Below are 14,352 nucleotides of genomic sequence, written 5' to 3'. Positions count from 1 at the left end.
AAATTATCTAATTAAAAAGAAAATAGCTGACAATGCTAAACTAACTTTTCCAAAAATATTGTCCAGATGCTGTTCTCTGTGGTCTTTCCCTATATTTTACAGTAGAACTGGAGTTCTTTGGGATAATATTACTTGGAATACTTTGGGAATTGGTTCATTTAATAAAATATTCTAATTTACTTGCCTGCATTGTGTTTGTTATTTATATGAAAGCATTTGTATGCAAAATACTGAGCGTCATCTTTGCAGTAAATGAAGAAAAGTTTTATACTTACGGAAACAAAAACACCTAAAACAGACACCTCCTCCAGTCATTTTCTTCTTAAAAATGTCAATAAAAAAGCTGTGTGGACATGAGACATAGCTTCTAATAATTATAGTTTCAATGTTTAGCCAGTTGCAAAATTTGAATGAATGTGACTTTTATTGCTGCATAATGGGTGCTAGTGTCTTGAATCATTTAGTCAATCAACAAGTAATAAAAAACATTTGTATATCATAGAAATTCAGATAGTCGCACTTCCTTTTAAACAGAACAAGATTTGAGAAAATGCTGAAACATCTAATCAAACAAAAATGATACCTGAGTGAATTAATTTTATGTGATGGCAAAGGCATCTACCATATATTTGCAAAGGGCTTTTTAAAGCAGGTTTTTAACAGAAGGTTAACTTTACACTATTAAGTAGCAGCAGTCATTTTGTGATCCTGCAGTCCTGCTTCTTATGAACAGTTTCACTCTGCCACCTAGTGGAGGAAAGATACTGAAGCCAACATCCAGTATCATTTCTCTGCAGAGGTAATTGCGTTGAGCACAAAAGAAAAGCGCTATGACATTACAATGTGCATCAGTCATCTGAACAACTGTGGTATCTATTCAGGATGAATCTTATTATACCTAGCACACTCTAATAACCTGAATTTTATTGCAGCAATAACTCAATGCAGTTATTCTGAACCAAGAATAAGGATTTGCTATTTCAGATAAGAAGTATAAAAAGTAATAAAAATGGATGTACCATAAACCTGTTAGAAACTACTGCAAACTGTACTACACTACATATTTTTAAAGGAAATCCTCAAATATTAAAATAATCTATCTATATTGTTTTCCTGCCCTGTCCACCTGCATTATTTATAGTGCTAAATGTGTAATTGACTTAATGATCGCTGCAGGAAGAGCAATGCAGTCTAAAAATAGTTAGATAGCGCAGGAATAAATGTATCTGCAGCTCCATTATGTCCACACCGGAGCTTAAATGTTAAGGTCGTTAGCAGAAATGCTCCAACAGAACCAGTGCATCAGTATATTTGCTGTAATAATAATTTACTGTGTACAACAGCTGAACAAACACAGATCAGAGGATGGGTCCCCTCATAAAACGTACTGCCAAGTTATTTTAGGCTTCGAAATGAAAACTGTTTGTACATGAATTATGGGAAAGGCAATCAGAGCATAGGTTGTGAAGCTTTCTATGTAATTTAATGTAATGGCTACAGCCAACTACTCTGCTGCAAGTGAGCTGCATTTACTGTAGACTGGCAGAGAGTATGGAGGCATTTGCAGCTAAACAGAAATGACTTTTTTTTTTTACATTATTGTAACTTTTACTTGATGATCAGGATATCACCGAAGCCAGTATTGCTCTGTGATGAGCACAAGAACAAGCCTACAACATGCAATGTTTTTACTTGCCCGTGTGTGCTGGACAAATATTTGTCTTCCCTCTGAATACATGGAATTGACTGAAACCAAATAAACCATCAGCCACCTCCACAGCTCAGATCCTGTAGCTCTGTCCTGCATTCTGTTTGTTCATGTGGTCGACACAAGTCACAAGCTTGACAGAGCCAAAGCAGCACACAAACCTTTTTTAACCAAGTCAGAAACCAATTGTTGTTTTATCGTTTCATTACTTGCTAAGCTAAAGGGTCCGATATCAGACTCAACTGTGAGCTTTCACCGCCTATCGTTGTGTATAAATGTTTTCTCAGGCTGATGCTAGGCAAGTACGCCTGCCATTTAATCAATCCAACTATTAAGATTATATGTAATTAGGGAAAAACATCATCTAGTTATCTATTTAAAGCAAATGCCATTACAGCAAAATAAGTCTAAAGTACAAGCTCTGTCAGGTATAGAGATAAGATAAATGGGCACCAGTGGAGAGGCACAGCAGTATAGAGAAAGTGACATCCTATACAATACCAAACATTCCCAGAGGACTAAAAGTGCTGCAGTGCCATCTAAGGTGCCCCCACAATGGAGCAAAATAACAAAAAAAGCTCTTCATGAAGCAAAACAAGAAGAAAAACAAAGCTTGGACTGGGACTGTGAAAATCATCATTACACAGTCTGCCTATATGCAGTATGTTATGATTGCTGGTTTGCTCAGCCACACTGTTTAAAACCTGTTTTCAAATTTAACATATTTTAATATTACAAAATCCAAATCAGCCCTGCTGTGCCCTCTCCTGCCCGAAACACTGCACTGACCTCTGCTTTGCACCTTTATGGCATCAGGACCATACAGCCCCTCCTCTCAACATCACTTCCCCTCACAAGGGACCATGAGACGTGTGTGCTTCTGCAATGGGCTGTAGCAAGAAGAAGCTGAGCCATAAAGCAAGAATCCCCTAAAGACCGGCACCTCGGTGGCCCTGACCTATGGGCAATGCTCAATAGAACAAGATTGTGAATATAAGCGGCTAAAATGAGCTTCCTCTATTTCAGAAAAACGCTCTTAATATACCTGCTGTTGTTCAGTGAGAGGAGCCAGTTTGGGCACCAGGTGAGGATGTGACACTTTAGCAGTCAGTCAGGCGAGGCCAGCAGGGTGGAGGCCATGGGTCTGGGGTCATAGAGAGACTAGAAAGAAAATTAAATGTGTAACATCTGTAAAAAAAAAAAAAAAGAAAAAGAAAAAGAAAAAAAAAGCCGGAAACAGCGCCGCTCAGTACTGTGTAGGTCACTGTCGCAGTTATCGCTGTATGGCTAGTCATAGAGTGTTTAAAACACACCTAACACACCTTGTTAGCTCTATCAGCTTAACTTTCTCCATTGTCTAAATTTTTTACATCTGCAGTTGTTTTTGCTATAAACAAACTCCACCAAACAACAAAGTTAGCAACTAAGCTAGCTAGCTAGCTAACGAGCTAGGTGGAGGACAGTTTATCACACAGATAACTCACAAAAACCGTGCATTTACACAAAACGACAATATTAAAAACGTACATAAATATACGACTTACATTCAGCCAGAGGCCTTTTTTTGGAAAGTAAAGCTAAATTTACTATCTCGACGACATCGTCCTGATTATTAGTTAGCTTACAGCTACAGGTGCCGTCTGGCTTCTTTTTGGGCCTTCTTCTGCCCCCCAGTGGCCAACCTGTGTCCTACAGGACATACCTGTTGTGTAATACAAATAATAGGAAATCATTTGTTTAAGAATGTCTTTTAATGTTTTCCAGTTCAGATACACAACATACAGTGTGTAATAGCCTCTATTTGAAATAGAAATATTAACTTTAATTCTTTCAACCCCTTCTGATCATTATGCTCTCTCACAGTATCTTGAGCCTCAAGCAGGTTACTGAATCAAGACTAAATGAAACAGACAAACAGGTGCAAGCCTTCACTTTACCATTAAATGTTAGAAGAAGAATATTTGGATCTGCGTTTTTTTTTTCTCCCTCTCTCCCCCCACTTTAACCTTAAGCCAACATCAAAACTGTAGTGTAAACATGTAAACTTGGTGAGTGTGCTTCCATTGTCTGTTGGCTGGTCCAAACCCTTGTTTCAAAAATAATAAAAAAAAATGTAATGCTGCTTTTGGAAACATGGGCAACTGAATCTCACATCAAACAGCTGAGTCAATGAACCCATAAACAGAATGTGCAGATAGAATTTAAAAATATAGCAACCATCAAGAGTAATCAAAGTACAGAGGATTTCTCAGCCTCCTGGTTGTACTGTATGATAATGCTCAAGACAATGTGAGACACTAACAATAAAAAACCCAACAGCATCACAAGTATAAATTCCTTGATTTGTGGTTTACTTTGAGCACATGTGAAACATCCACCTGATCAGTTGTTTCCCTCCTCGCCTCCCCTCCTCTTCCCACTTGTCTCTTCTCCTTCTCTGCAGCTGTTCTTTGTTTTTTAGCCAATGAAAAGACTCATTTCAATCAAAAGCTGCCTCTATCATTGATGGGATAGTGCCAGGTGAGTACGGTATGCTTTAGACAACCATATATGCAGTAAGAAGAACATCATTGTATCACAATATCTAGGCTAACCTGAGCTGTAAGCATTCCTTCTCATGTTTATGGTGACCTCAACCATGCTGTGACTTTTTTTTTTATCATTCATATATGTTGACAGATGTACTCATGTGCCCCATAATCCTATTGGGATTTTAACCCTTGAGATCAAGGAAATAAAGAAAACATACTGTACGCATGAGTGCTTAAAAAAATCACTGAAGTCTTCTAAACTTGCACCTGCTGTCAACAAATAAAAGATCCGGCCAATTCACTCAAACCAAACGACAAACATAATATTTACAAATTTCCAGTTTGTTCTCTTACACTTAAAAAATGTACAGTTTGTTGTTTTAATGTTGTTTCTTTTGTCCTCGCAGCTCGCTCCAGGTCCAGCGTGAGGGATGGCAGTCTGGCTCCGGAAGTGTCCTCATCCTCACAGCAGACAGGAGAAACAGGACAGGTAGGACCTTGCCTTTTTGTTTGTGGTGTATGGTGTGTGAGTAATGTCTGCTTTTTTTTTTATAGAATGCATCCTCTGTGCATTGACAGATCATACCGTTGACGAGTTAATTCGCCATCACCACAGTGGTGGCGTTGTTGTCCAGTGTTGTCCTAATGTCACTGGGAATTCTTTTTCTTTTTTTTTTTTGTCCAAGAGTGTGTGTGACCCGTCTCTGTGTTCAAATTGTGCGAAAGATGTGAAACGCAAGGCTCTCCCACCTTTTTTTTTTTGACCATAAATATATCTCATCCTTTAATCCCACTTTTGCAGAAGCAGGAATCATGAAACAAAAAAAAAGATAACCGTCAGGCAGTCTTCAAACACTTGAAGCATGTGGTTAATGTCAGTCACAGACAAAAACCTTATTTAGACTATTCATGTAGTCATCTGTTTTTTTTTGTAAAAAGTGCTATCTTCAGGTGAGCTTGAGAGACAGTGACTGTGCAAAAGATAAAGAGAAACAGCAAAAAGCAAAAAGAGGAGGGGGGGGGGGGCGGAGAAATAATAACAAAAAAGGCTTTCATCAGTCTTTCTGGTAGTTTTTGCGGCACAGCCTCAGTGTTAGGAAATGAAAAAAAAATAAAGAGGAAATATTTACTCTCTTTGTTATAATCATAGTTTTACACAATATTCATCTCTTAATACTTTAATACTTTCCGAAGTACCACAAAGTGCAGATGATTTTAAAATAGATGATTTTTAAAATGAAAAAAAAGTGAACAAGGCAAATCATTAAATCAAAACTTGCTTTAGAAAATAAAATAAAATAAAAAAACATCATGCAGATATCCCACACAGCGAAATAGTTAATAAAACGTTATATTCTTTTTTTTTATATGAGGATATATTGAATCTGATTTCCCTTTTAAAGAAGAGACCAGCCACAGTGCAACATTGAATGTAATAATAATAATAATATTAAAAGAAAAGTGTGAGGTTTAAAAAGAAAGATGAAGGGGTTGGCACTTTTTTTTTATGAATGGTAATTCCTTTTGTAAGATACAGTCAGGATGGACCTCTCCCGGCAGTCCACTGGATGCCGGCAAAAAGAGGAACTTTATCACAGTACTTGGCACCAAGAATGCTGGTAAAAACGAGATATCAGAATATCTTTTTTTTTTCATTCATATCCTTACAATTTATTAATAATACATCATTTACATTTGTGTTTTTGTATAAAAGACTCCAAAAGGAAAAAAGAGTCTAGAAGTGATTTGCGGAGAAAGAAGTGGAGATGGAAAATGCTTTATGTCAATGGTTTAATAAAAAGAGCTACAAGGGCAGATGAGGCGCCAGAGAAAGAGTGTGAGTGTGTGTGTGTGTGTGTGTGTGTGTGTGAGGCAGCGAGAAGACAGAAGCGGTTAAATGAGCTGAGATATGGGGATACAGACAGAGAGATAATGAGCGAGAAACAAATAAAGAAATGGACGTGATTAGAGTCTGTGAGGCAGAGATGCAGCAATTTCTAATGGGCAGCCTGGATTCCAGGTTGCATCCCACAGACTGTGTAGGATTTGATTATTTCCTGTCAGTAGGAGCCCCCAATCTGGAAATGTTGTTGAAAGCAGCAGTGAGTTTACAGGTTGGATGATGTGTTTAGGTAGTGTCATAACTGGAAAACAGGTACATACACGTGTAAATAGAAGAAAATTAGACTTTTAAAATGAAAAACTCATGCTTTTGCCTTCCAATAGTAGCTCCGTCAACACATATCACGCTAAACGGTAACCTCCGAAATCACAATGCAGAGACAGCTGTTGGGACATGGTGCTCAACATGGGGTGCCAAATTTCACTTCCAGATTGGGCCTTTAAAGCTGCAATTTGTAAGTTTCCAGAAATCAGCGCTTTATGACAGACAGCTTGCCGGGACATATGTTGCCTCACAAAGCTGCTCACTACTGAGTTATCCTCTCACTAAATGAATGCGAATGAATATTTGTATTCTATGTTAAACATAGTTATACACTGACACAACAACACATGCGCAAAAACAACCAATCTACACTTCTAAATGTCTTGAATGATTGTGTTTAGCTGGATCCCTTTTGGAGAGAGCTACGAGCTTAAAGCTGCGTGTTTTGGTGGCTGTCCTAAGCACCAGATATTGAAAGAGCTTTAACAAGGAGAAGCAGTATGTATATAAGATGGCAGGCTTTTGGCAAAAGGAGCTTTTCAGTCAAGTCCCCCTCCTTATGTTATGATTATAGTTTAGAGGTATTTCACTGCTTCAAATCTTACAAACTGCAGCTTTAATTGAGGGCTTAATGAGAAAAGACAAAAAAGACAGTAAAGAAGAAGAGACGGTGGTGAGGGTGAAGTTTGTATGGAGCAGTTTGTGTGGTGCATCTCTGTAAGCCCAGAGTGGGGGTAGCAGAGCTTGTGCCTGGTCCTATACACGGGTGGTGGAGTGTTGGTGCGGCAGCGCATTGTTGCTGTGGCTGGGGACAGGTGTAGTAGAAGGGGCCGGGACAGGGGGATAAGTGTTGAAGGGGTGGAGGGGCTGCATGCTGCTGATGGTGCTGGGGATCATGGTTATGGTGTTGGCTGTCATCAGTGGCACATCCTCCGGTGCCCGCCGTAGGGCCAGCGTGTAGTCAGGTGGGCACACGGGAGGCCGCAGTGGTTCCAGATCACCATGGACACCACGGGAAGGGAGGGGTGTCCCGTGCTCTAGCTCCACCCTCTGCTGCTTCATCTGCAGTGACATCAGCTCCTCCTCCTGACTCAGCGCCAGGTCATTGTGCGGCGGGGCCCCTACGACACCCATGCCTACGCCCATGCCCATTGTTGTGCCTCGCTGCGGGGAGAGTCGGCGGTGTCGCCTCTGCATGAGTTCATGCCGCTTGTCGCGTTTGTAGTAGAGCGCGGCAAAGGCTAGCACGTTCAAGAAAAGAAGGGAGGCGCCGACAGCTACGGTGACACTCAGCTCGGTAGAGTAGTCCCTGGTCTCGGTGGGGAAGGGAGAATAGCGTGGCCTCTCTGAACTCTCGGGGTCAGGATCTGGTGGAGAGGTGGAGATCACCGGGTGTCGTGTGGAACGGGTGCCAGGATTAGGGCCCTTCCAGCGACCGGTACCTCCGGGTGGCAGTCGAGTGGTGATGGAGCTAATGATTTCCTCGTGTAGACTGTGCAGATGTGGCACCAGCTCCAGCCAAAAGGCCACCTTGTTAGCACGGTAGTTATCTCTGACACGAGGCTTCAGGCCAATATGCAAGTACTGCTTGTCTTTGGAGCTGAACTTGGTCCAGATGACTTCCTCAAACCGGTTAGGCTTAGTGTGAATGAAAGTGGTGTCCTGAGGAACAGGCAGGTTAGGATCCCTGAGGGAGAGAAAGAGTTGTGTTTTAATGGTGTAAATACACAAACAGATGCCTTTAGCCTGTAGGTTGTGTGATTACTCAGACTTTTTGCACCATTCTGAGTAAACTCTATGGACCACCGTGCAATAATGAATCCCATGGGATCCTATGGGATCAGCAGTTTCAGAAACACTCCAACCAGCCTGTCATGTTTGAAGTGAACATTAAATGAAACCTGCATCTGCATGATTTCCTGCAGTGCACCACTGCCACATGACTGGCTGATTGGATGTCTGCATGAATAAGCAGGTGCACACGTTCTCACAATCAAACCATTTCTATCCACTGAGAAATGATCCATAACGCTGCATTCACACAGAAAACATCCCAGCTGCACTTTTTACTCATTCGCCTCACATGCGCCTGATGCAACAAATACACACCTATTTTAGGCTGATGCTCACATTTTACCTGCGCAATAGGCCTTTTTGCAGTCTACATATTCCCACATTCACATGCGACTAGAATCATCAGGCTGTAATGATACTGTGTAGACACCAGAGCTTACTATTTGTGGATGTGAAGGCATTTCAGGCTTTTCAGAATACATTGACATTTCTAACTAGGAAAATAGACAGGCAATGACGGGGTTTAATATGCACACAGTGCCTAAACGTGCTTGAAATTCTTCTTTACACTCACCCAGTCTTGGCAAAGTTGGTCCAGTATGTCATGACGACAGCACTCAGCATCACATCGTTCTTGGAGAAGTTGCAGGGAAACAGGTCAGTGGCTCCCACCATGGGAATCCCAAAAACATAGGGGATCTCATCTCCATGGGCAGCGTCGGCCCAGTCCGGCCTTGCCTCGGTCTGACAGTGGTGGTGGAAGGTATAGAAGTAGACAGGTGACTGGAACTCAGCGTGCAGTTTGGCAGTGGCAACGGCCGGGGCCACCCACTGATGATCTGTGAACAGGGCCAGGAGGGTCTTCCTACGCATGTCACTGTTGTCTCTGTCAGCCCAGTCAGTGTACATGAACTTTATGGTTTCCCTCAGGATATCTTTACCTTAGAAGAAGCACAGAGGAATGTGAATGTGCACGTTTATCTGCGACATTAAGTGGAATAAAGTGGAAGGATTTAAAGCTGAAATCTGAACCTCGTTACACAGGAAGAATTATTAACATAATTAGCATGAGCATTGACTTTATACTGCGAAATCTATTTAAACTTATTCTGCTTTGGTGTATAAAATAGAAGTCACCTGTTTCTGTGCTAGACCGCTGTTAACAGAGGTGATACAATGTTACAAGCTACAGACTTAATCGAGAAAGACAGGCAAAGACATCAGCAGGGTAGTTTTGAGTAGCTGGTCTACTTACAGCTAAGTTGCTGCATTGCTTTATTCATTCACCTCTATTTATTTTTGACCGAGCAGTCAAATCAGATCAGATTTTAAAAGCTTTTGTGGATTACAGTTCTATTATCACAGGATTTTGCCTCAAATTCTTTAATACTTGTCACCCAACAAAAGACTTCCACTAACTCTAGTTCAGATGACTCTGATTGAAAAAGGGAGAGAAAAGAGATTCCTCCTAAAATGTATCTGTTGTAACGAGAAAGAGGAGCCCTCTGCATGTGATACCTACAAGATAAAATTGTAACGATGGCAAGGGAACAATATGTCAAGCGATTAGCTTGTCAGCCCTGACCCTTGCCTTTATAGGCTGCCGTTTCCAGATTAGAGTCTCCAGTCACAAGCACATATTCTGTCATCATTGTCTACAGCATGAGGCGATGTACAGATTTCAGCTTTAATTCAGTGAGTAATAATCTTAAGGTATAAGGTTAGGATCTGACCATCTGGGTATCCATACAGATTGTCCACAAAGTTGGAGATAGTGTAATCAAATGTGGCGGCTGATATTCCATCTTCCCCTTCGCTGTCATCCACAAACTTCAGGCCCTCTCCCTGGTTGACACCCAGCAGTATGTCATAGTTGAGGAACTCGCCCTGACATGACAAAACACACAAACAGCATGACATCCTCCTTATGACGTTTTTTAAAGTGTGAGATCTTTTAGATGTGACTTTACAGCTTAATTATTCACTGCATGGTGGCCAAGAAAATGAACGCTAACCTGCTGCATGAGGATCTCGGGGTCGTCCGGCACCACGTCCCCATCTACCACAGGCCCAAAAGCTATGTGGTAGCGCGCAGGCTGGATGTCTTGGTCCACCAGCTCCCGAAAACTTTTCCTCCGCAGGCAGTCCACCAGCTCCGCCATGTCCCCCAGAGTGCAGCCGACCTTCTTCGCCAGGATCTTGGTGTACATCAAAGGTCGATAGTTGACGGACCAGCTGGAGATGGCCGAGCCACTCTGAGCTATGGCCCTCTGGAACAGGCCTACGCAAAGCAGATAGCAGAAATGTTCTATTCTCGTCTGGCACTGTGTTTTTTTTTCTTATTCTTCTGACACACTTTTGCTAGCAGCTGATGGGGCCTTCAAGGCCTTACAGTGTGAGTGCTTTAAATAATGCATATGCTGGAGGAGGAGCAATTGTAGTGTGTCACATGAAGAAGCAGGACCAAGTAGATATTCAGTTGCTTTTCATAGCTGGAGAAAAATCTTAAATGGACATTAGGGTAAGAAAATCAAGTGCTCCCATTACATACAGGGAGAGACAGCAGCAAGAAAGATGGTGACAACTGTGCACGCAGCAGTGGGCTAGTTGGAGAGAGACAGAAAGAGACAGAAAAAGAAAGAAAACTGTTCGCACTGTTGCACCGCAGCACTGTTATGTAAAGTGGCTTGCTGTCCCTCTGTTTTATCTGCAGATTCTGTCATTAATAATTAAGCCCCCCCATATTCTGCATGTGCCCCACCCCCGCTCCTCTCCCTGTGAAATCAATTAAGAAGCCTCTCAGCTGCAGCTCCAGCTCTACTCTTCATCTCATCTCTCCTCAGCACACACACACACACACACACACATATGCATACCCACACACAGCACCTTAAAAAGCAGCTCATCCTCTAACTTTTTCAGCACTTTGTGCTGTTACACCCTGTCTTCAAAATGGAGTGCCTGTTTCATACACTAGCTGCAAAAACCTAATAATCATGACTGAAATAATCCAGCAGTTCACAAATTAAAGATCTAAACAATACTACACAATCAGTAAATTGAAAGTTGTTCTGCCTTCTGACAGACTAACATGTGTGTGTTTCTCATCCAGTTTTTCATATGACCAAGGTCAGTCAGACAGTGTGAAGGTTAACAGTTTAGTAATAACATAATCTGAATTCTTGGTAAAGTTTAAAATGCCAGTCACCTTCTCAGCTCTACCAAATAAGATCAGAGGATTTGCAATAAAGCATCTGCTGGGTATTTTAGACATCTGCCATTCAAAATCATGCACAAAAAACAACAGCATGCTGCACTTGTCCCCAAGAAGACAGACCGAGATGTAGCTTTATTATTTACTGTACCTTTTTAGTGTCCTTTCATAACGTAAAATAATCATATAATGTTTTTTATTCCCATCAAACTAAGGAATAACATCAAAAAATGCTGTATTAAAAATCGGGTTAAATGTGATGTAAGGACCTCTCATGAATGCCAGTTGTCATAGAAACATGACACCTAACTTCAGCTTTTCAGGTGCCCAGCCTGCAGAAATAATGGCTGATAAAGTTGTTACCGAATACAGCTTATAGCCATTGGTCAGTCCCCCATCTGAATCCCTTATCTGCAGAGAAAAACTGTCAAATGCAGAAGGCGTGCCAGAGAAGCCTCCTGAGACAAAACCCTCTCTTTTGCCAGCATAGATACTGAATACATCAAGTCGCTTAGTCACATCAGGGGATTAAGAGCCATAAATAAGCAACAGAATCAGTGCATGATGTCATATCTGTTTTTCTTGGCTATAAATAGAGGCACATTTAGCTCATCAGAACATCTGAATGAGAAAAGAATAATAATAATAGACTTTTAAAAAGAATGTTCTCCACATGCTGCTGTAATGTAACTTTGAAGTAGTGGCACCTGGCTGTGACAAAAACACCTGACATGTGACCCTGTAATATAGCTTTTAGGAGCCTAAATTGTATTGTATTGTAAGATTAAAAGACCAAAAGAGCCAGCGCTCATCTGTTTAAAGGAAAAACAGCAAAGCCACCTAATACATCTGCAAACATCTGCACAATAATACATATGTATATGCTTATCTTTGTCTGCGGTCTGATATTAAAACAACATATACACTGCATCTGTTCCTAATGCCTTGCCCAGACAGGATTATTGGAGAAGTGTGATATTGTCAGTGCAGTTGAGTGATCTTAGCCCCATGTGGAATGACGTTATTTTGAGATTATTACAGGCTTTGCATCCCAAGGTGAGTAATGGTTTTACAGCAAAAAAAAAATCCTACTGTTTTCATCCATCTGTCCACTCAATTGACATTCTGGGTTTCTTTCAAATTATGCAATCTTTGGAGAAATACTATAATACTCAAATAGTGACTGACTCATTTCTGAATATTGCATCCCTACCCTTGGGGGAAAAATAATATTGCTATATGTCTTTATCTGGTTTAGGATGTTCATTGAAATTACCAACATGCTCTGTAAAGGCATACACTACCCCACACCGTCCTGAATTGTTAATCCCCCCTTTGAGCAGGGTATATGACTACTAATGTGGCGATGACAGTGAAAGAACCTTACCCTCAGAGTGGTGGGAGAGGATGAGAAGGTTCACACAGGCGGCACCGGCTCCCGAGCCAAAGATGGTGATTCTTTCTGGGTCCCCTCCAAAGTGGCCAATGTTTTCATTGAGCCAGCGCAGGGCCTGGATCTGGTCCAACAAGCCATAGTTCCCCTTAGCAGACTGGTCCCCTGTGCTCAGAAACCCTGCGGGGTAAAATAGAACAAACACAAAGAGGAAAGTGAAATAAAAATACAGATAATGTGCACAGGAGCGGGGTAAAAATTCAGGTGCACAGGATAACAGTCTGTTTTTAAAAAATGTCCCACACAAACAGGAGATGGCATGCTGTCTTTGTCAGGAACTTCTCAGCCTCCAACTCTCTGCAAGTCTGAGGAGATTTCACACCAAAAGCTTGCCAAATTACTCATTTTTTAATACCCACGCTGAAAATACAGCACAGTTAAGAGAACTTGTCAGCAGAGAGAGGAGGAGAGCAACAGAAGGCATGTTTCACCTACTTCCAGGACACACATTTACACAGTAGGTGCACACCCACAACAAGACAAAATAAATTGAACAAAATGCCACACACACACACACAAAGCTTTGTTCTTATGAGAGTGAATTACAGTACTTGACGTGTTTCAAGCAGCACCGAGCTATTTCACCCTGCAGCAAATTTTACAATTTTTTCCACTGTTTGGATGACTTCAAAAGTCGCAAAACATCTAAAATGATTTCAGTAAGCCGCACACTCCTCAGAGCAGTGGCTGGAGGGGTGGTGAGGATGTGATGGAAAATAAAATCGCGTTCAAGCATGTTGGCCCATCTTTGATTTTGGCCAGCTCACCTCTTGATTTTCTTATATTGACAGGGCTGCCGCACCTCTTGTGTCACTTCCTGTGAGTGAAGAGAATTTCGCAGTCTTATTGTATCTAATAACCGTTAGTTTAGAAGTAGTAGGTCAGAAGTACAAAGCTGTTTTATTCTCAGTCGTGTCCAGTAGGGCCAATTTGACATGAATTCTGAGTGAAATAATGGCTGACCATGCAAGTCAGAATCCTGTAACAAGTGCCTCTGCTGTCCAGGTCCACCAGGTTACCATGGTACATCTCTTTCAGAACTGATGAAGCTGCTTGAATGAGCAGCGACACGTGTTCAAGAAAACTACATGTCCAGGTGCCTTGCTTCAACCATCTAAATGAAAATGACCTGGATGACTGAGAATCTTAATCAACACTCTGTTCCTATTGTTTCCACATTGTTATCAAACTATAGATTTGTTTCAATCCATACACTAGTATCTGTAAATCTAATCATATGACATGAACATCAGGTATATATCAAAAAATATATAAACAAAAAAATGTTTAGCAAATGAATCAGTGCTTCCTAATATAAGATTAGAATAATATTTATGTAATAGCACAGGTCAGCGCTGGCTTACATAATGTGTATTGTTTAAAGATTGCACACATTATTTCAAGAAGTAAACCTCAGACTGTTGAATTAGCTTCCAGCTCATCTGCATGGACTTCATGAAGGCAGGTGGATGTTTTTTTTTTTGT

The 14,352-nt window shown here is 41.2% G+C and overlaps 1 protein-coding gene across 3 annotated transcripts in view; it reads right to left on the bottom strand.

The window, feature by feature from the left end:
* Positions 1–5,735: 5,735 nt before the first annotated feature.
* Positions 5,736–14,352, bottom strand: part of nlgn2b (neuroligin 2b) — a 52,057-nt gene continuing 43,440 nt past the window's right edge. The window contains exons 5-9 of one of the 3 annotated variants that reach the window (XM_028420985.1): positions 12,802–12,987; positions 10,216–10,481; positions 9,934–10,087; positions 8,775–9,135; positions 5,736–8,093 (exon numbers count right to left, since the gene is read on the bottom strand). In XM_028420985.1, coding sequence (XP_028276786.1) covers positions 7,163–8,093; positions 8,775–9,135; positions 9,934–10,087; positions 10,216–10,481; positions 12,802–12,987 — 1,898 coding nt within the window. In that variant the 3' untranslated portion in view covers positions 5,736–7,162. Of the gene's footprint in view, positions 8,094–8,774; positions 9,142–9,933; positions 10,088–10,215; positions 10,482–12,801; positions 12,988–14,352 lie in introns of all 3 variants that reach the window. The other 2 variants (XM_028420984.1, XM_028420983.1) reach the window with 2 other exon arrangements.

The sequence above is a fragment of the Parambassis ranga genome, chromosome 14 (genome assembly GCF_900634625.1).
Source record: "Parambassis ranga chromosome 14, fParRan2.1, whole genome shotgun sequence".
Classification (NCBI taxonomy): Eukaryota; Metazoa; Chordata; class Actinopteri; family Ambassidae; genus Parambassis; species Parambassis ranga.
Note: the sequence above shows the minus strand (reverse complement) of the source record. Positions and strands in the feature narration are given on the sequence as shown.